Below are 21,775 nucleotides of genomic sequence, written 5' to 3'. Positions count from 1 at the left end.
TGTGTGTGTGTGTGTGTGTGTGTGTGTGTGTGTGAGTGTGAGTGTGTGTGTGTGTGTGTGTCAGGGGACTTTGTAGATGTTACTGATTAACAGGTCGACTGTTAGAGCCGCTTTTTCAATGCATGCTTACTTTGCATACAATGTTGGTGTGTGTGTGTGTGTGTGTGTGTGTGTGTGTGTGTGTGTGTGTGTGTGTGTGTGTGTTTGCCTCAGTTTATAAGCACATCTGTGTTTGCTTGGCTGATATGCACCACACAGTACATCTTTGTTCATATAGATAGACAGAGAGATAGACATATCAACAAAATATATCAGGTTTTCAGAAAATATTTTCATTTATTTCATCTTAATAAAATTATATTTTGACACAAACAGATCATGTTTACAAAAAACAATTTTGTTAAGAATAAGACGTCTGTAAAGTGATCTTATATCTGCTGAATATCTGCAATACAGAATCACATAAAAACAGAAATCCACACCTTTTGTTTTAAGAACGATTTAGGTTCTACTTATGAAGTAGATATTATGTGATAACCTTTCAGATTTACATAATTCTTAATGCCAGCCTGACCTACAGTGTTTCATCTTCTTTTCAAATACTCAGTATTCATTTATTTCTACTAGAATTAGAATCAAAAGAAAGGCCATTAATGGGACAACCATCTGAATATCCATTGTGCTTATTCTATTTATATGCTTACAAATCCTGCTTCCTACACTGTAGTAGAGTCTCCTTGTAGGCCTCTCAGCGTCCTCTCATCGAACCGGTAGGTGAGCTTCCGCTTCACCTTCTTAATCTCGCCGGTGCGGGAGTAGTTCCTCAGCGCCCGCGCCATCTTCTGGTAGGTCATGGTCTTGCGATTACCCTTTCGCCGGCCCCACAGCTGCGCTAGACGCTCCTTGTTTTCAGAGGAGAACTGGAACGTGCCGGAGGAGGATTGGACCCACCAGATGCAGCTCCGCATCGATGGAGTCTGGAGCATCTCAAACAGGAACTGGAACAACCGCTCCTTCCTCTTTCCTGCCAAGGAGAAAGGGGATGTAAATACGAGGGGACAATGACTCGTGTGTGTGAGTAAGCAAACCCACCAGAGGGCTTCACATGAAACACCCAGATGTTTGGTGCACATGTGGATATGTGTCTTTACCTGAAAGTGGGGCAAGAGGCAGGGAGTCTCTGTCATTCCTGCTTCCCCTGTCAGACGATGGTGACGGGGAATCTTGGTACTCCTGGTACTGGGAGCCACTGGACAGCGAGTCTGAGTCAATGTATGCAGGCGCCTCGTACGAATACGGAATGTGGTCCTGAAGCGAAAGCGTATCAAAGCGATTAATAATTCACAAATGTAACTATGTATAAATGTATCACAAAGTGTCATGCGTCCCACAGAGATGTGTGGCAGTATTTTAATGTACTAAGAGACGTGAAGTCCTTAAACTCACCCATTGGTTGTCATGGGGACTAGGCCAGGCTGGAGGCAGGGCTTGCTCTTCGTATTCCTCGTGAGGAGTGTGGGAGTGCCACTCATATGGATGCTTACCTGACCAGCTATTCACTACGGAGAAACAGGCAAAACATACAGTCAGATAAAAGAAAAAGAAATATACGAGCACCTTCATCATCATCATCATCATCATCATCATCATCACTGCCCCCTCTCCCACACTAACCTGTGATCCTGGCGCCCTGGTGGGAGTGTGCATGTGTTTGTTGAGCCACGGTGGTCGGAGGTGAAGCAGGTGTGTGCGCAGGCTGGACCTCCATTGAGTGCTCCTGCAGGTACTCCTCGATGACCTCCAGGTCCACCTCAGGGCAGGAGGAGGGAGCCACTCCGCTCCAGGGCCCCCGACCTCCGCTCAGCCTGATCTCAGTCACATAAGCCATCTGACAGACAAAGAGCAGGACAGAGGCGTTTACAAATCTATTTTTTTTGTTTGTTTTACAGGAGCGAGTTTGTTGTGTGATGCTGATGAAGGGAAAGCACTTTGCATAATGGTGGCATTTATCTCGGGTCAGTCATAGCCGGAGGTGTTGTTATCAGATCGCACACCTGCTGCTTTTTTGTTTTTTTCATAAACCCATTGTTGTTTTGTTGTGAATCATTTTACTCTGAGATCACAGATGCACTCATTTATCAACTTTTAATGAGCTGTGAATCATTCATTTATTATAATAATATATATAATTATCATAATATTAAACATCAGTGATCATTCGTGTGAGATTAGTTTAGATTTGTCACACACTACAGACATTCACCTGCAGCAGTGAACTGTATATTGAACCTATATTAAAGATGTTGTTGTCTTGGAATTGAGCCAAGTAACAACACTGTGACAATGTGTATTTTAGTTTGACTCGCAAATTTATGCAAGTGTCTTAGCTGCTTAACAGTCTTTGACCCTCACACACGTCAGTTACAGATGATATTCTAGAGCATATTATTACTGAAACATCTTTTTAGACAAATATAAACTTTTCTTTCTTATTCATTCAACGTAAAAACAAACACATAAACACTAATTAAAATAAAGAACATATCACTCACCGTCTCCAGTTCTGCCAGCATACTTACAGGATGATCTGAAAAGAGAAAACACAATTGTTAAGACACCAGAATCAAAACTGACAAAGTGAAGTGAGAAGTGAAAGAAGGTGTCACACATACTTCTCTTAAATGATCTGATAGACCGTCATGTGACGGCAAAAGACTAAAAGTTAGAGCCTGAATGACTGAGCACATCAACGAGGATCTCTGTACCTTGTTAAGTCAGAGGTGAGTTCTCCTGTGTCTGGTACAGCAAAGTAGTATCCTCAGGCAGTAGAGGGTGGAGGCATGACAATCTGAAAGCCTCACCTGTGTGATGCTCCACCTGGAGGTCACCTCTCTTATAGTCTTTGGCCAAGAGGCTTGGCCAATAGTGTCGAAAGAATGGGAGTGGTTTCTTTCCATCAGATTGTTGTCGTCGATTCTAACAGCTACAGATTCAGTGAGTATGTTTAGCTTGCAAAGTTTTATTTCAGGGAATCAAAACTTCTGTGGTTCCTTATCATGTTATTCACAGCAGAGGTACCATGGAAGATAATGATGTGGCTTTGCAGAAAGACTGGACAATCTCATGATGATGTAATCCAGGGAAGGCAATGAGATTATAGGATAAATGTGTATTACAACCTTTTTTAAGAAAGATGGATGTAACATCTGGATTGTGTATTGAAAAGACACACGCTCACTTTCTCAGATATCACAATCCATTGTAGTGTACAACTTATTTACCCATACATACATTTTTTTGTTTTGGCCTCATTAAATGTGGTGCAGCACACACCGGTTTACAGTACTCTCAATCTTTTTTACATTTCATGGGAAGGTATCGGTGTGTAAAGACTATATATTATATTATTCAATTATGAAATATCCCCAAGACCAAGTGAGGACTTTGGCCTTAAGGTAGTAACAGTTTCCAGCACTATATTAAGATATAATAAAATGCATTTTAAATTGTCATTCATAATCTGTTTATATAACAGCATTCGGCTATGGATGCTTCACAGGGGAATGAGTTACAGCTGTTGACAACGTCATTATTAACACAACCGGATATCTGCTAACAGCTACACTATAGTGTGTTATAAATCATATAGGAAACATTTATATGATGCTTATAATTGCTAAATAGTGTGTGTGTGTGTGTGTGTGTGTGTGTCTGGCTATAATGGCATGCTCATTCATCATCATCTCCGCTCAGCACATCATGGTCATACACTCATCTGGATTATAGGTAATCCAAAACCGTTCTCCAAACAATAGTTCTTAAATATGGCTTTGGAGAATGATTTAATTAACTCAAGTCTTTTAACATAACTGTAACTCTGATATATGATATTTGTTAAATTAGCTTCCCCAAAGCCGCTACATAAAAATAACATTGTTCTTCCTGAACCAATGTGGGGAAGCAAGCAGCCGCAGGTGTTGCATCACACCCACGTTAGGAAAATAAATTCATAGTTCATTTTCAATATATGCGACAAGTGAGCGTGTTCCTTTTGTTATTGTTAAGTGTACAATTATTTCAGACGTAGATTCCAGTACACAACTGGCACTGCAACAAGCATCCTTTTTTTTCCCCAAAGGGTGTGTGTTGCTGAGGGTTTTCCCCAGACCTTTCGATGTGTGAGACACACACTGACTGTAACACAACAAACTTGTCCAACTGACTCAAAGAGCCTGCTGTACAAACAGAGGGACAACCTCTGTAACAACCAACATGTGTCTGGAGTTTGGAGTTAAATGAGACAGTAAACCAATTCTGACTCTTCTACAACTATTTTAGATCTGTTAAAACTATGTTCATATGTTCAATGTAAATCAATGTCAACTTCAAACCCTAATTGTTTATTGCTGTGAGCAGGAATGTCAGGGGCTCTTTTGTGTAAAAGTGTTCACCCTCGGATGGACTCTTGACCTGTTTAAGGTGTTTCCATGCGATGCATGCTGTGATGAAGCATGTAAATGTTGACAGATATTCGTTTAACCTCAAGAAATAAAACTAAACAGCGATGAATATTGTTAAAAGATTCCTTTGACACAGGTTTTTTTTATGGCCTGATAAGCAGTGTCATTATAAATCCAAATGCAGCGCTGCTAGCCTGTGACCTCATTGGACGGATGATATATGACATGTAATGGGAGAGACAGTGGGGTGTTTACACCTTGTGTTTTATTCCTGGGCTATCATGTTAACATGATAAAAACTCAGTAATGGCATCGGTAACTTTACAACCTATATAAGTTGTGTAGAAATTCATCACAGAGAAATATTACCGCGGGGCCCGACACTGTAAACCTATCAGAGTGCACAAAGACACAACTTCGGGTCATGGAAGTTTAATACGTCAAGGTGTATCAGAAATGACTTGGTTGGCTTTGAAACTTTAGGAAGATTGAAAAAGGATTACAAAAGATACACCTAAATATTGTGCATTTCTTTCTTCCGGGTTCTGGACTGTACCTATAATAACTGTGTACACATATGTACATGTAACCTGTGCTAGTGTCCAGTCAAACACGCTCATGTGTAAGAAATAGACAGCGCAGCAGCTGGGCCAATAGTGCCAGTGATTTCCCACCAGTGTGACAGGCTGACCACCTGGAATATTGCAGTCTTTATGAACCTCTCTCTCTTTCTCACACACATTTGCACACACACAGATACACAATCATAAACTAATGCATGAACTGCCCTGACCTGTGAAATGTTACTGCTCTTCTTGTATGCATATACCACAGCCTTGTTTGCCAGGTGCGTGTTTGCTCATGTGCAGATAAAAACTATTAGAATGTACTGTAGACAAATATTTTGATTCAGGTTTGATTGATGAATCTGATCATTGATTGATTGCTTCACACTAGTTGTTTGCTTATGAGATTTTACGGTGCGCTGTGGTTTTCAAAGCGATGTCAGAGGGAGTCGGGAAACCCGTTCAGCAAGGTGGAGAAATAGCTTCCGTGAAATATCGGGACTGTTTCCCGTACTTCACGCACATGATGTCATGCGCCCAAATTAACCCTCAGGATGCTAACTATATTCATGAAACAGACGAAAGCACATCCATAAGTAACAAATCAAACCGCAGAGTAGACAACAATCTTTATGATGTTGGGCGACATCAGTTAGTGTTTCTAATGTTTGCTAACACTGCAACAGTTATAAACATAATTCCTATCAAGGTAGATAGAACTATCCTCCACCGCCCCCATATACTGTACAATCATCATTCTCTTTTATAAGCCTTCGCTGTGAGTGACGCAAACACGAAACCCATTACATTTGTTAGTTTGTTTGAAATTGACATCATGCCAAATACACGTTGTAGGTGACACCTCTCTGACATGGATGTATGCACACATATGTAATTAACTAGAAACCATCACTTATGTCATTCAATTATTGTGCAACATTTTTTAAGTCAATTCCAGTACGGATTTTACCATACCATTAGAAATGCCAATCCCAATCCCTATACCCATAACAATGCTTGTACCAATACAATAACAAGCACAATGGCAGTAGACAAATTAGACGTAGTGAAGTAGGAGCAGTTGTATCAGAACTGTGAATCCCTTTACCGTCTCATGGGATAAACTACAAAACCATAGTAATTAAACAAGCAAAATCAGTATAATCCCTGAGAACACATTAACGTTTCTAAACACATGTCGGACATCAAGGAAATAATATTAAGATCATTTCACAGATGTTCTGAATTCAGCCCCACTTTAAGGTTTAATGCTTAAATATAAAAACTCACAAGCTAACACGCACATCTATACAAGGCCAGGTGCAGACTTATGCTCGGCATTTTGGTGAGGGTTTGTTTGGTTAAACAAATAGTTCGGTATTTTGTAAAATATACTATGTTTACTTTCTTGCTGTGAGTTAGATAAGAAGGTCGATACCTCATGTCTGTTTTTTAAACATAGGACTGAAGCCAGAAGCTAAGTTAGCTTAGTTTAGCACAAACACTTGAAACCTTACTAGATAATATGTTATTTGTTTAATCTATAAAAAAAATGAAGTGTAAGAATGACACTTTTTTATGGAAGGCTATGTGGCAGACTACTTCTTGCCTGGCAACCTCATTGAAACAGCAAGACTCCAGTCTTTGTGCAAAGCTCGGCTAAATCTGCATGTGATAGCTTCATATTTATCGTACAAATATGAGAGTGGTATTATTAGTCTAACTGTTGGCAAGAAAACAAATAAGCACATTTCCCAAAGTGTCAAACCATTTGGATAAGTTTTGGTGAAAAGATCTGAGGGGGAATCTCTGGAGCACTGGTAGTATTTGTGGTAGTGCCAGTAGTAGAAGCAGACATCGCAGTATAGTAACAGTAGTAGTTGAAGTTAATAGCTGTCAAATCATAAAGACACAGCTTTATATAAATACTTGATAAACGTGTTTGGAAAAACCCTGAGCGCAGACTGAAATGGGTGACGGTTAGGATTCTAAGCTTGCACCTGGAAGACTCAGACAAGGTGATAAGGCCAGAGAGACATTGGACCCTCGCAGTCAGAAACACACAGTGAGGCAGGTGAAACCTGAGAAGTGTGGCTTTATTAGCACATGCAGGTATAACACTTATCTGATTAGGGATTTTGGAACGGCCTTTTTTTAAGAGTGAGCGGGGAAGTCTGAGGCTAGAAATAAAGAGTTTGCAGCTAAAAATAAACTCAAGGTTATGCAGCGATTTAGAGAGGGTGAGATTTTGAATCTAATTTCAAGAAACGTGCAGCCATATGGGCATAACGGCTACTGAACACTATTATATTATCTCAGTACGTATATTTATCTCTTGACATGCAAATATGACTGCTGTCATTCTGTGGCAATTACTGACAATTCTAATTACATTTGCATATTTCTTATGCTGCTGACTATGTGTGTGAGGTGTGTGTGAGTGGGAGAGATTTGATCGCCTGTCTGTCTCTATTGCGTCTGCGTCACTTGTGACGTTTAACGATCACAGAATGGCAGGTGAATTGGAAAACTGACTTGTGGATACACCCACAGAAACACATACACACACTCTTGACCATTAGTGTGTTAAACATTGAATCTTATCAACACGGTCATCAGTTGCTGATGAGTAAGGGGCCATGTGTGTGTGTTTTTGTGTCCAGGTGTAGTGGGTTTACAGTTATAGCCAAACCCTCTAGATTAGTGAACATACGCAAATCACCTGTACACATGCAGGTTACTGGGAATTCCCCTAATGCCTTGACAAAAAGGTGTGTGCGTTTCGGTGTTTCATGTTTGTGTGTGTGATAAGTTATAAAGCCACAATCCCCCAATTAACAAACACCAACATGTACTTCATACAGTGGAATAACTATAATATAATAATAATACTAATATACTGAATATTCAATAGCCAAAATTGCAAACATTTTATATTTAATCACATTACATTTGGGGTAATAATTTCATATGGAATTTGTACTGACGCTAGGCCTGATGAAGATTTGAATGATTTGTGAGCAGCAACAGTTTTAAAACAATCAGTTTGATGTTCACACCCATGGGCAGGGCCCCGGTGGAGGCAGGTGAGGAGGCAGTTGGACATGGCGTTATGTTGGCATATGTACAGTGTTTCAGAGTCACTGGCAAGTATGCAAAACCTGAGGTTGTCACCACCACCTCTCTATCACTGTTTCACATTTCTGTCGCTATTTTTTACATTTATTTAATATAGTAGGTTCCAAGTTGCAATTTTCAATAGTTTTTCACCAGTGCTTTAGTGTTGTATTTGTTAAGCAATTGCAAGTTGCAATTAATTATTTCTCTATGTGGACTATTTTCTACATCTTACTTTTCAAGATTTCCGTGCGGATTTAACTCATCTTAACAAAACTGCAGTGTGCACATAAATACATGTAATTTGCATATGGTTATTAGAAGTGCAGCGCTCACGCAGTCCAGGTTGAGGAGGATACTATATGTACGTCTCTAATATGGGAATACTGGCGATAAGGAATGGGATTGGGAACTGGTGGAACTGTGCATTCCCACAGATTGTTTGTGTCCTCCAGTAGGCAGTCCTACAATCTGCGGACTCAATAAACAGTAATAAACCACACAGACAGACACGCACACAAACCCACTGTCCTTATCGCAATAACACATAACCTGGAGTGCGAAGACTGTACATAAATCATCTGTTTTCACAGCGAGATAAGCACCAGACAAAGAGAGCTAGAGCAAGAGTGAAATTATTATCTCAGCTCTGAGGATAAAATATAACATCTCCATGAGATTTTCCATCTCGCTCCCAAAGAGTACAATAAAGTGCCTGAGGGTCTTTGATGAGCTATTTTGAAACCACTCCCTGTTGCACAGAGGAAAAGCCCACACACGCCACACTCAGGGAAGCCATGCATTTTTGTCTGTAAGCACAGCTTGACCAGGTCAGTGTATTCTCCTGCTGGAGGCCCACACCTCCACTCCACAGCTGCTGTCATGAAGGGATGGTAGATGAAAACAATAGCTGTATTTTTTTCAACCTCCCACATCTGAACTTGTCGCCACAGTAGCAACAAACTCACACGTAACATCAGCCTGTTGTCCCGCTGTACGTTGTATGTGAATCTTTCAGAGGATGGTGGTGCCACATCTTCTTACAATGCTACCATTACAGAACAAAATGAGTTTCTGTCTATGATACTGTAACATGAAAATAATAATGTTTATTATGTTCACCATCTTAATGTAAAGTGTTAACATGCTAACTAACACTTACTAATTAGCATCAAACCCAACATGCAGCTGAAGTCATTACACATGTAAATGTTGACATGATGATGGTGCTAGATTAAAAAATCACGTCATCCTCAGGAGGACATAAATGTGTGCTTAATATCTTGATAATTGTTGAGATGTTACCGTCTGAACCAAAGTGGTGGAGGGATCAATCGACTTCCCTACACCGCTAGGGACTTTCAGTCATGCAGCAACATTTCCACTTTTCACTTCCCCATGTTGTCGTTAGCTAGCAGGCAGTGCATCTACTCTCAGCATCCGAAAAATAGATGTTTAAATTGCAATGTCATAAAAAAGTGATTAATAAAATCCAACTTCCCCAGGGATAGCGTTTTTAGCACTTTTGAAAGATTGATTTAAGAAATGTTGAATACCAATCAAGGCTTTATTTCTAGATGAATGTATTAAATATCTTTTGAGACATTTTAAGGGTTTGCAGGAACCCTGAGTACGAACATATGGAGCAATGTAACTTATTGCCGAGGGGGAAAAAACCCCATTGTTTTATGCAAAAGGCATCAATCCAAACTATCGTTCTACAATCAATAACTCTTTTACCCGTGACACCAACAGCAAAATAACTCCTCCTACCCTAAAGACACAATTCCTTTAAAAGAACATTAAAAAACGATTCTTTCCAGTCAAGTGTTTGTCGTTAAAGTCAAGTTGAGCTGCAATTAGTTTATGCTTTTGTTAACTTTGTCTTACGTTCATATCTCTGCTGTATGATGGTCTCAGGAGATCTCAGCCAATAGTCATCAGAAAGGGACGGAGAAATTCCAAAATGGACACATCACAACAATGCACTTCAGTATTTGATTAACATTGAATGCATTGGAAACTACGTACAGTTGGGTTTTTTCTTCTGTGATTTCTGCACCTTTAGGAGTGTCTGGCATAGTCAGGACAACTGTGTCAGCATGCACGTACTGCACTGTATGGTTAACCTGGCTGCTCTAGAAAGAGCTTGCGATATTATGGCATGGGAAAGGCTTCCTCTTTCCAAAGAAGACCGTCACAGTCTGGGCGACTATTGGATATTTATCACTTCTGCTTTGCTGAAATCTTCAAAGGTCAGAGTGTGTGTCAGGACAGTGTGTGTCAGGACAGTGTGTGTTGAGTTAGAGTCTGAGTTCTTGTGGTTTGAGTATTTGTGCTGACAGTGCAGTAACAGAATCATAGAGTTAAAGCTAGAAGAGTAACTAACAGTGTTTATGAAAAGTATTAACCCTCCTTTTGATTTCATCATGTTTTACAACTCTGAATCACAGTGGCTGTGTATTGGGATTTAAAAGTATTCAATGTATGATTATTGATTAGGAATTAGCACTCCTTAATGTTGAAGAGAATACTTTTATCAGCACATGTATTTTTTTGCAAAGTATGCTTGAAGTGTGACACAACACCATGTAACCTGATAGACTGGAAGTTGGAAGGGGCTCTCCGGCTGCACTACAGAATATAAAGTTCTGTCTACGATGCTTCCCGAAGGAAAGACCCTGATCACACTGCACATTTAAAATGCCTCCTCAGCAGAAAGAGATCCAGGCCAATGGCATGGAGGATTCTGACCAGAGGAAACCCACAAATGAACACTGAATAAAGGAAAACCAATGCGAAGGCACATTCTTTGTGAAGGAGGCGAGGACTTGGATGTGTTGCAATAGGCGGTTGATAGAAGATGTGGATGCAAAGGACAGACCATGAGTGTCTCTGCTTTCTGTTCAAACAACTATGTAATGGTGACACAGTTTCAAAATTGCCTCAAACATTTATTTGGCATTTCTGTACTGCATCGCCATTTTAAGGTAATGTGCTTATTTCTAGTTCGGCTCTAACAAATTAACTGATTTACTGTAATTAGGTTGATAATCCAACATTGAACAGTCTAGTAACACAACATATTGGATATTTTAGAGCAGGGGTCCCCAAGCACCGGGCCGCACAGAAAGAATAAAGTTTATTTTGTGTGGTAATATTTATTGTTAACATTTCATTTACATTAGTCTGCAGAGTATTTTATTTAGAAAAATGACCACTTCCATCCGCACCTCTTTCGTGCACCTATAAGCCCAGAAGCTTACAGAAATGAGTAAAAAACAAACGTTGCTGGAGAGTTTATTTGAAATGAGGAAAATACCCAATGATGAGACAGCAGAAGACTTCAACACTACTAACAAAAAGAAAGCTGCATTTAAAAAGGAAATATCAAGAGTCCTACTTTAATTACGGATTCATCGCATCAGGTGATTCACACACTCCAAGCCCGCTCTGTATAATATGTGGCCACATGGAGACCAAGAACCCTGCATTAAAACACATGTAAATGATGTTTTGCTCTTTATTGTGTGTTTCGTTATGCCTGCCCATGCCTGTAAATGTACTTACGGTGAATAGTAGCACTTGTGATGCCATTAACAAAATAAGCCCTAGAGTAGGTCTATAACAAACTGAGGGACTTGTTCACTGGAATTAAAAATCTCCCTTATTTTAACACAGTTTTATTTTGGATTAGTTTCAGTTGGAAAGTTTTCAGTTTTGTCTCATTTAACGGTACATTTATTTGCAAACATTCATGAAGAACACTTCTGCAGCTTCAGCCATCACATATCTTAAACGCAGGGAGCTTCAGTGTATCAGTGTACAGACTGTGAGACTAGATGGTTGTCGCCATCAGCTGGCTGTCCGGCTCCTGACCTGCTGCACTGATGCTGTTCTGTCTTTTGGCTGAAGATGGCGCCATTTCATCAGCTAATTCAAAAGTCTACTCTGGAGGCCATAAAGAGAAGCTCACACAATATAATGGTATGATTTAATAAGATTATTGTAATCATGCGTTCAGTGATGATAAGTTTCATTCTTCCCAGGTGCCTAATTTTTGTTTTTCGAGCCGTAATCTTTCAACTGCTATGTACTTTTCAGATGACTGGAATTCTCTGAGTCTAATGTGAAACCTACAATAATAAGACTCCTCTCTTCATCTCTCACTACATTGTGTTGAGTCTCCTGCCAGTCCTATCTAGGTTCTGCATGAATGGGACTCTATGGAGAGAGTCCAATACTTTCAGTCACTGTTAACATTCCACATCAGTCTCCCTCCACACTGACACGGCTGATACTATCAAGCAGAACTGGGTACGACGGCACAAACATTCATCACTCACACATGCACGCACAAGTGCACACAAACACAGACATGAACTCGCACACACACACACACACACACACACACACACACACACCCTGTGATTGCAGTGCCACTGATGTCGCTCAGAATAGCATCAAACGGAGTGGAGCGTCTCTCTTTAGCAGCGTACAGGTGCAGACCTGTCTGCTTTAGTCAGCCTGTTTCACCATATTAACCCTCATATATCACACTGTCACTGCAGAGAAAACAAGCAGAGTGGAGATCAAAACAGAAAGCTTACAACAGAGACATGTTAATGTCAATAGAGGGAAAGTGTTTGTGTGTAGTGCATTTAAGGTTACCTACCCTCTTAAGATCTTATTTTGGGGCGGAATATTTAGACAACAAAGGCATGTTGACGTGCATAGCACACTCTGGATTGAATAAATGATTTAGCTTAATGCACAGATGCATTGTGTAACAGGTGTCCATGAACATTTCATGGTATGATACTATCTTGGTGCACAATATTACTGTAATAATTAATGAAATAAGGATTAAACTGCTTCAACAATATCAAAACTAACAAAATCCACTTTGTGGTTTTGAATGAAAGGTTATGTCAACTATTGGACGGACTGCAATGAATTTTGGAACTAACATTTATGCCCTCTAGCACCATCATCAGGTCAAATTCTTAATTTCACTTTGGCTTATGACCAAATACCTGCAAAATGATCAGCCTCAGCTGTACTTTGTGTTGAGTGCTTATTAGCAAATGTTAACATGCTAACAAACATGGTGAACTTTCCACCGGCACATTATAGCGGCTGAACATCAGAATGTAAGCTTTGACACCGTTAGCATGTTAGCATTTAGCTCAAGGACCACTGTGCCTACATACAGCCTCAGAGCATGGCTGTAGATTCTTAGTCTTGTTGCTTTGTGTGCAAATATCCTTCCTTTAAAGTTGTCTATCATAAACTTCTTACTGACATGGCGTGTGATGTACTGTTATGTATACTTTTGTATTATGTGTCTTGTCCTGGTGCTGCTGTAAAGCATCAACATATAAATCCGGTGTCAATAACAGTTCTGGAGGTGTGTTACAGAAAAGACCCTCCAGCTGAGGTGAAGAGCTCTCACCAGCTTGTGATGGATTGCTTTGCTGAACTCCATGACTGACCGGGCCTACTATTGTCCCACACAAACTACAAACACACAGGAAAATACCTCCACCCCTGTTTTGCCCACTCGCCTGCACCTCCTCCTCTCTTCAACGCTGCCCCACCCTTGCATCCTCATCCCCTTACCTCATCCCCCTTCCGCCGCTGCTCTTTCTTTCATTCATTTCTTTCCTTTGTACTGTGAGATGCAGAGAGGAAGAGAGGGACGGGGTGGGGGTGGGACGGGGGGGACCTTTTGTTGGCTTTCAGGTGGTTTCAGATGAAAAGCCAGAGTACACACCTAGGTTGCCGCCACCGGCGACCCACAGCGTCTCACTTGCTTCCGCTGAGTATACCTGAGTTAGCGTTCAATGGCCTCTGCATGAATACAGACACGGGCACATATGCGAGCACATCCATCTACAGACTTCTGCAGGCGAGTGTGCACAAATAGTAACACTTATTTAGATTTTTTTTATCTGGTTTAAATTGGAGAGGTACTGGTAGGTGTTGGGTGTGCAGGGGTAGGGTGGGGAAGAGGTTTTGTGAGGGGGATGTGGGTGAGGAAGTGAGGTGGGATGGAGTGTGTGTGTTGGGGGGGGGGTTGATTGCACGGCTACTTTCTCTGTTCTCTCCCTGAATGGACTCTTCTTGCTGCAAGGAGCTCAGGTAGCCTTGTGTGTGTGTGTGTGTGTGTGTGTGTGTGTGTGTGTGTGTGTGTGTGTGTGTGTGTGTGTTTTATTCCCAGGTAGACCACGGTGAGTGCTCTCAAGTTAGTGTCAGGTGTCAGGTAGCTACTTGTCTTTGTGTCTTCAAGGCTGCCGTTGCTTGGGTAGTGTTTACAGCCCAGAGAGGGAGAGAGGGAGGATGGGGAAGGGGAGGGGAGGGAGATCTGGCTTTGATCTGATGCAGACTGTTTGATAGCGTGTGTCTGAGTGAGGGAGCGAGTGTGAGAAAGGAGAGAGAGGGCGAATACGAGCGCACGCACACTTTTTCAGTGGCATGAACAAATGTCTGCGCACATGCTAACAACTGTGTGTGTGTGTGTGTGTGTTTTAGTCTTTCATTCAACACAGGGCTGCACCGAGCCCTTCTGGAGCCCCGAGAAGAATTTAATTTGACCACCCTATCTAAAATCATTTGTGATTTGAACATTATTGATACATTGGGCTAATTATTCGAAGTGATACTAAATCTTAAACTTGTGGACTACATGTTTATGTCTCTGTGTGAATTAGGTAGGCATGCTGAATGTTATATTAGCCTAGTTTAGTTAAATTACTGATGCTAAGGGAACAGTAGCAGCTTGTTTACTACATTGCTTGTGGTTTAGAATATGCATTTCTGTAATACTTTATAAACTCATTTTAAATATGATTTCCCACAGTCTGTTTGAAAATGAAGGGAAATCAGGTGCGGCAGTGAGAGAGAAATAAGGGAAGTCGCCCATAGGAGAAAACTGCATTACACTGACTCACATCTAGCCTTTCACACTTCCATCAGAACAGGTGCCATTTGAACAAACACGTAGCAGACTTTGTGAGGAGTGCCATGCCTGGTTGTCTGCATATTTGAGATTGAAGGGAAGAAGGACAACTTATCAGAAGAAAGAAAGAGAGACCAGTGAGAGAGAGAGAGAGAGAGAGAGAGAGAGAGAGAGAGAGAGAGAGAGAGAGAGACAGGAGACCAGACATGCAGGTTTTTACAGTACGTGTGTTTTAGTGCTCCCCTAGGGCAAGACAATTAAAGAGCATTTAAAAAGATGACAGAGCTCTGCGTGTAAGAAGGGGAGAGCTGGAGAGCCCAGGGAGTGGAAGAGTTTGCAGGTGTATGAAGAGCATGTGCATGTATTTGTACATGTGCCCGTGGGAATTTGCGTGTATGCTGTAAATAGATTTATCACGCAAAGGTGTTCCTCTAAAGAGTCTGTATATCTGCATCTGATGTAGGGAAAGAAGAAAATACCATAAAACATCACATGAAAACAATTCAAGCTACATTTTAAAACCGACAATAGACAGAGAGATCAACAACGCACATTCCATTACAAAGAGGGAGAAAAGACAGAGCAGAGAGAGAGAAAGCGAGAGAGAGAGAGGGAGAGAATGAGAGACACAGAGAGATTGAAAGAGAGAGAGGGAGAGAGACTATGTGAAGAACAGCTCTGAAAGACTTTTTGTGGGGACATAACAAAGGCCCCTCAGAAAACACAGTGGCATAGGAATGTTAATTAATTAATGAGAAACTATTCAGCCTACAGAGAATGGTGGAGAAAGACAGACAGAAGAGAGGGACTGACAGACTGGCCGGAGGGGTAGACAAACTCAAACAAGGGTGCAAAGACATTTATAACTGTATAGTTTTTATATTTTCAAATAGCACTGTGTGCACTTATTCCCAGCCCAGTTTCTATGCAACTATGCATTTCTTCAAGGCATGATAAGGGAATTTGCGTGTCAATAATTGAAATGTTCAATCCTTGTTCTTGGCTTTGAACGTGTGCGTTTGCGTGCACAACATATTGGCGCTGTCTATAAAAAGCCTCAGTTCCTCAAGCCTCATCTTTCCAGGAACTAAGAGAACAACCTTGTTTTCCAAATTGACTCCCATGCCTTTTTGAGTTAATCCAGTGGGGTTTGAAAATATTTCAAGAGCCCAAGTGGTTGCCAGATTTCACCGTGTAATCCCTCTCGTAAAACATGAAAATCACCAAAAACTTGAGTTATGAGATGTGAGTTAATGCTAACCCCATTAAGGATTTACGCTAAATTTCCCAAATGTATCAGAATCATCAATCTGTGCAGTGTTTTATTGTAATATTCTCTTCTATTGGAAAAGTTAATGATCGCCCCTCCCTACCGCAGCTTTTACCTGCTGCCAGGAGGAGATACGCCTGAACTCTAACAAAAGGACAGAATAAAGTCGGCTGTGCTTTGAATGGCAAGCCAGTTTTTCTTTCTTTGAATTGTTATAATTATGGAATACATCATTCAGCAGTTATGCAACATCCTGTACTTACAGGTGCACAGCATGTAAAGCTTAGTTGTGTAACATATGAAGCTAATTTATAGCATTCTTTTCTGCCTTTGTCCTCAGGGTATCAGAAACAGCACAGATTAATTTAAATATTAAATCTACGCAGGCAAGAATTATGTGTTGTAATAAAAGAAACGGAGGTCGGATGAGATTATCTTCAAGATTCTGTTGAAAAACTGCAAGAGAGCACACAGACTGGGAAATACAGATATGCTTTAGCCAGAGGCATCTGACACTGCTTCACAAATCCACACTCTTCTCTCTATAGACCGGAGTGTGTGTATGCGAAATGGATATGTAAGCTCCTTTGCGCCGGTCACTCATAATCTGTTATTTTCTATGGGTGTCCCATGTGCATGTGTGTGTGTTTGTGCGTGTGTGCAATCGCGGCATTCCAGCAGCAGAAACCTGAGAAGGTGTGACTTACGAGACACTGGATTCGGCTCTTTCGGGGGACTGAGGGGTGCTGAAGTGTCAGAATTCCAATTTCCTCCAAACAGTCACTCCCAGTCACACACTCTGACCCTCTGCATCTCCCTCACACAGCCAAACACACTCAGATCACACATCAGAGCTTTCTTTTGCCTCCTCTCTCTTTCAGCTATAAACACTCTCTCATGTTCTCCCAGTTCAATTCATTAGGTCCCAAAAGGAGAAATCTTGTGTCACACCACTGTACTGTATTGCCCCCCCCCCCCCTCCTTTCTCTAACTAAACACTCACTCTTTCTCTTCACATTGAGCTTCTAGGAAAAGTAAAACAGAGGGAAAGGAAGAGAGGCAGAAAGAGAGGGAAGAGTTTGAGAATCGCGGGCCCCTCCTACTTTCCGGAGATGCTCCAGCCCATCCCTAAAATGTGGGCCAATGAGGGTGGCTCATTCACAACTCATGCGCTCCTTCTACAATAGGTAAGGAGAGAGAGACAGAGAGAGCAAGAGATATATACAAGGAGTGAAAGAGAGAGAGGGGGAGAGAGAGAGAGAGAGAGAGAGAGAGAGAGAGAGAGAGAGAGAGAGAGAGAGAGAGAGAGAGAAAGAGTGACTGTTTGGGGGAGAAAGACTGAGAAAGGAGAGGGCAGAGTAAGAGGGAAGACAGGGAAGAGGGGCAAGAAGTTAGAACAAAGTTAACCCCTGGGGATGACGTGGTGAGATATAAAGAGATGAGGAGATAGAACTTGTGACAGGGACAGATACACAGTGTGGACAACCTGCACAGGAGGAAGAGCAGTAAGGAGCTTTTAAACCGAGCCAGGAGAGGAGGATTTGGAAAGGCAAAGAAACATTAGAACCTCCACCCTTGATCAAAGCTCTTCAACCACCAGAAAGAGAAAGAGAGTGGGACAAGACAGAAATCTGTGCAGGTGTAGTTGCAGACAGGTGGACAGTCAGACATGCTGCCTGTGCTTCTGCTTCTTTGGGTTGCTGGAGGAGTTTGGGGGTCTGCCCCTGGAGTGTGGGGGTACGGACGGATCCAGGACAGACAGGGGCCGGCGGCACTGCTGTGCCCGTCTCCGTGCCAGTGTGAAGAAGATGGGATCTTCGTCATGGTGGACTGCTCAGAGTTGGGACTATCGGCTGTGCCGACCAACCTCAGCCCTCTCACCACTTACCTGTGAGTACCACATGCTACTGTTACAGCAGTTGGGGACTTCCTGGGTGTGTTATCTTGTCGCTCTTCACTTAACTTTGCACATCCAGGCCTTACACTTTGTCCTGACCGTTTCCTTGACCCCAATCATCCCTTTCTTGTGTTTCCACTTTGTATCTCATCCCTTGATCGCTAAACTTCTTCACTTTAAAATAATAGCATGCCTACTTATCTGGAGTCCCAAGTGCTACTCTTGATAATTCACTTGTAATTGAAAAAAGGCTAGTCAAGGTGGAATTCCTCTTTTAAAAAGAGAGCAGAAGGCAAAGGTTGCTTAGATGTGCGACCATGAAACAGCAGCAGAACCCGCATGTACATAACAACGGACAGGGCCGAGAGGGAACATGTGTGTGTGTGTGTGTGTTGACCACTATGGCAAAAATGACTGGACCACTTCTTTCAGTATCAGGTTTCTGAGTGCCAACTGGAGACCCAGCATGAGAGTGTGTGTATGTAAGTGTGTGTGCGCAAGCTGCGAGCACATGACACAAGGATGCGTGTGTGAAAGAGGAAGTGTTTGAACAAATGTCTAAATGTGTGTGAAGTTTAATCACCAGTCTTATGTCACTAATCTATATCTGACTGTTGTTTGATACCAAAACCAAAAAATAGAAAATAGAAATCATTGGCATGCGACCGCCGAAATAATAAGTAAATTAAAGATTTAAACTTTATATTTTTCAGTCCTTTGAATGATTATCTGAATATGAATTGTGAGTATGTGTTTGAAAGGCTGGCTGGAGAAGTGGCACATATTGTAAATACAATTAGAAACATGATCATTAATGTAACTCATCACAGTTTTTACCATAATGAGTTGCAGGAATTAAGCCCACTTCACCAGCAGGAACTTTTACGAGCAATAAGAGACGCTTTAGGATTTTTGCTTTTTCGCTTTTATTTTGTAAAAGGCAGCAGATCTAAGCAGTTTCTTACACCACCTTGCTGCGGCTAAAAAACAGATATTTCCAATTGCTTCACTGCGTAAGCCTCTGAGGACAGATTAGAGACCCTTTTTGATAACTGATATTGACGTGATAGACGTCAGATCCAGGAAACAGGGTGTGATAGAGCAGTTGCTCACTGGGGGCTCTAGAAGTGTTACATGAGTGGAGGGACATAATTTAAAAGGTGGGAGGAAAGATCAACAGTTTATGTAGCATACGACTCTAAAAGAGCATAAAAGACTACTTGAATGATGCCCGACTCGGCTGTCATGGGAGTCCGCGGCAGCCAGATTTCCCTGTTTTATTAAAACACATGAAGAGTTTATTGAGGAGTTACCTATGAAAACATCAGACGGTTCACCAAACACTGGGGCATGTCAAACAACTAAGCCAGCGCATTCACACATACTCACATACAAGAAGGGATGAATCCGAGGGAGAGCTTTGAACCTATCTGTCTTCCTCTAAAATAAAAACAGCGATGACCTCCCTCTGTCTAAGTCTACACTACTCTTAACTGCTCAACTACAGACCCCCCCCCCCCCCCCCCACACACACACACATCCCCCACTCATTCCCTACAAACACAAGAGTAATTGCTCATTTCCCCTCGTTACCTAACAGTGGAACTGGACCAATTAGTGAGTTTGAGGGCTGATTTACAATAAGATAAATAAACTCAGAGACCAATCACACACACACGCACGCACACACACGCACACGCACACGCACACGCACACACACACACACACACACACACATATACACACAGCCTACACATTACTGCAGAGGGGAGAAGAAGGGAATGTGGGACAGCAGGAGAGAACAAATTAAGATAAGAGAATCAGAGATTTCTCTTTTGCCTTGCTGATAAAAAATCATCAAACACAAACAAAACAACCTCCCCTTCTAACCCTGCCTACATGCTCACACACACTCACACACACACACACACACACACACACACACACACACACACACACACACACACACACACACACACACACACACACCACACACACACCACACACACACACACACACACATAACCCAGAACCCAGAACCCAGCACAGCAGGCTACAGTTTCTCATTTCGTCCTGGAGTATAAAAGGTTACAATAGCGGAGAGCCGGTCCAAACCCCACCAGGATCTGTCGAACTGTCCAGCACGCCCCGCTGTGCTGTAGAGGCTGGATTAGCCTCCCGGCACATACTGTAGGCTGCCGAGGTCACAGGGATTTGCTTGGGAACAGTCCACATTACAAACCACATCCACACAACGCTGTGAAAGTATATGACATCATTCACCCGTGTCATCGGAGAGCTCTTCAAAGTGAGCGCAACTGTTCATGCTATAGTGGCCGAGAGGGCAATCCAGGCTATGCATGATTCACTCTATTTTCTAGTGGGTTTTTTTGCACTTTTGGATGACCCCACTGCATATAGGCAGATACATGATGGAATACTAATCAACGAGAACAATTTTATTGCAACACTGGAGGGGTATACAGGTTTTCTCTGCAAAGGAATTTAACTATTCGGAGGCAATGGTGCTTCGAGCAGAGTAGGTAGAGATTTATGACAATAATCGTTTCCGTGGGCAACACATGAAATGAGCTGTCATGTGAGACGCTTTGAAAGACCTTCTCTTTGATATCAGATTAGAGAGGAAAGACAGTGCCCAAGGGTGTGTGTCTGTGAGGCTCAGTGTGAGTGTGTGTCAATAGGCCTATGTGTTGAGTTTGAGAACACTGCGTACAGTATGCACATCATGGATCAGTGCTGTTTTATGTGTAGCTGCAAGTGAGTAACTTGTCATAAGAGATGGCTTCACAGTGACACAAGAAGTACCTGTCACAAAAGCTATAGCTTGGAGCAAATGAATTAGTCTGCTGTCCCCCTGATAGACAATATTCACTGCAAATATTGAACTAGACGGGCACCCCGGTAGCTCAACATGTAAAGTGGGCGCCCATGTACTAAGGCTCAGTCCTTACTGCGGCGGCTTGGGTTCGAATCTGATCTGCGGCCCTCTGCTGCTATCGAATATTGGAATTAAATACAAAAAATACAAATCTAAAGATTATCTTGCGATGGGAACACACCAAGGTGCCAGGGGCGTAAAGTGAAGGGACCAATTGCTCCTTCGCCACTTCCGCTTCTGTGCTAGTTCCCGCTAGGAGGTGTCTCCAGGACCGCATTTTGCCATGATGACACACACAGACTCACACAGTGAAAAACAATACCATCTAGTCGCGGCTGGTAATCGTGTTGAAAATGTTTCATATTCTCATTATCTGGCTGGTGTAATATCCTGTACATAGACTGTTTCTAAGGTTGTCAGGTGCTAATGTTCACACATCTCACACGTCTTTCAGCGGTCATCGGTGTGTGCATGTGTTTGTAAGAGGAAAAGAGTGTGTGGGTCCGGGGCTGGTCTGTGACTGGAGTTGAGCAGCGATTAGGTGATGCTCTGCGGTAGCGGTGAGTGTGGTGAACTTCTAACGGTGTTTTGGCCGAGTCCAGGAA

At 42.0% G+C, this 21,775-nt stretch overlaps 2 protein-coding genes across 4 annotated transcripts in view; one reads left to right on the top strand and one right to left on the bottom strand.

Moving 5' to 3' along the window:
* The window catches only part of lgr6 (leucine-rich repeat containing G protein-coupled receptor 6), a 63,755-nt gene that overhangs the window by 10,130 nt on the left and 31,850 nt on the right, over window positions 1-21,775 (top strand). The window contains exon 1 of one of the 2 annotated variants that reach the window (XM_029435521.1): window positions 17,909-18,264. The exons of the other annotated variant lie outside the window; for it this stretch is intronic. Within the exon in view, the coding sequence (XP_029291381.1) occupies window positions 18,044-18,264 (221 nt within the window). The 5' untranslated portion in view covers window positions 17,909-18,043. Of the gene's footprint in view, window positions 1-17,908; window positions 18,265-21,775 lie in introns of those variants that run through there. 2 annotated transcript variants of the gene reach the window in all.
* LOC115010780 (transcription factor Spi-B) lies at window positions 312-2,875 on the bottom strand. Of its 2 annotated transcripts, none has more exons than XM_029435564.1 (6): window positions 2,766-2,875; window positions 2,553-2,587; window positions 1,675-1,888; window positions 1,447-1,559; window positions 1,152-1,308; window positions 312-1,024 (listed from the first exon to the last, which is right to left on the bottom strand). In XM_029435564.1, the coding sequence occupies exons 2-6, from the start codon at window positions 2,571-2,573 to the stop codon at window positions 717-719; spliced, it is 813 nt and encodes a 270-aa protein (XP_029291424.1). In that variant the 5' UTR covers window positions 2,574-2,587; window positions 2,766-2,875; the 3' UTR covers window positions 312-716. The 2 variants fall into 2 exon arrangements, with proteins under 2 accessions (XP_029291424.1, XP_029291425.1); XM_029435565.1 differs by having other exon boundaries at window positions 2,673-2,766.

This window comes from Cottoperca gobio, chromosome 7 (genome assembly GCF_900634415.1).
Source record: "Cottoperca gobio chromosome 7, fCotGob3.1, whole genome shotgun sequence".
In the NCBI taxonomy this organism is placed as follows: domain Eukaryota; kingdom Metazoa; phylum Chordata; class Actinopteri; order Perciformes; family Bovichtidae; genus Cottoperca; species Cottoperca gobio.
This window is presented reverse-complemented; position numbering and strand designations above follow the sequence as displayed.

What these genes read in the sequence shown, in the direction of transcription:
- LOC115010780 (XM_029435564.1), bottom strand. Translation starts at nt 2,573, where the DNA reads ATGCTGGCAGAACTGGAGACG. An exon ending in TGCTGGCAGAACTGGAGACG is followed by an intron (nt 1,889 to 2,552) that starts GTGAGTGATATG and finishes TTTGTCTGTCAG; the next exon opens with ATGGCTTATGTGACTGAGAT. An exon ending in GTCCCCATGACAACCAATGG is followed by an intron (nt 1,309 to 1,446) that starts GTGAGTTTAAGG and finishes CTTTCGCTTCAG; the next exon opens with GACCACATTCCGTATTCGTA.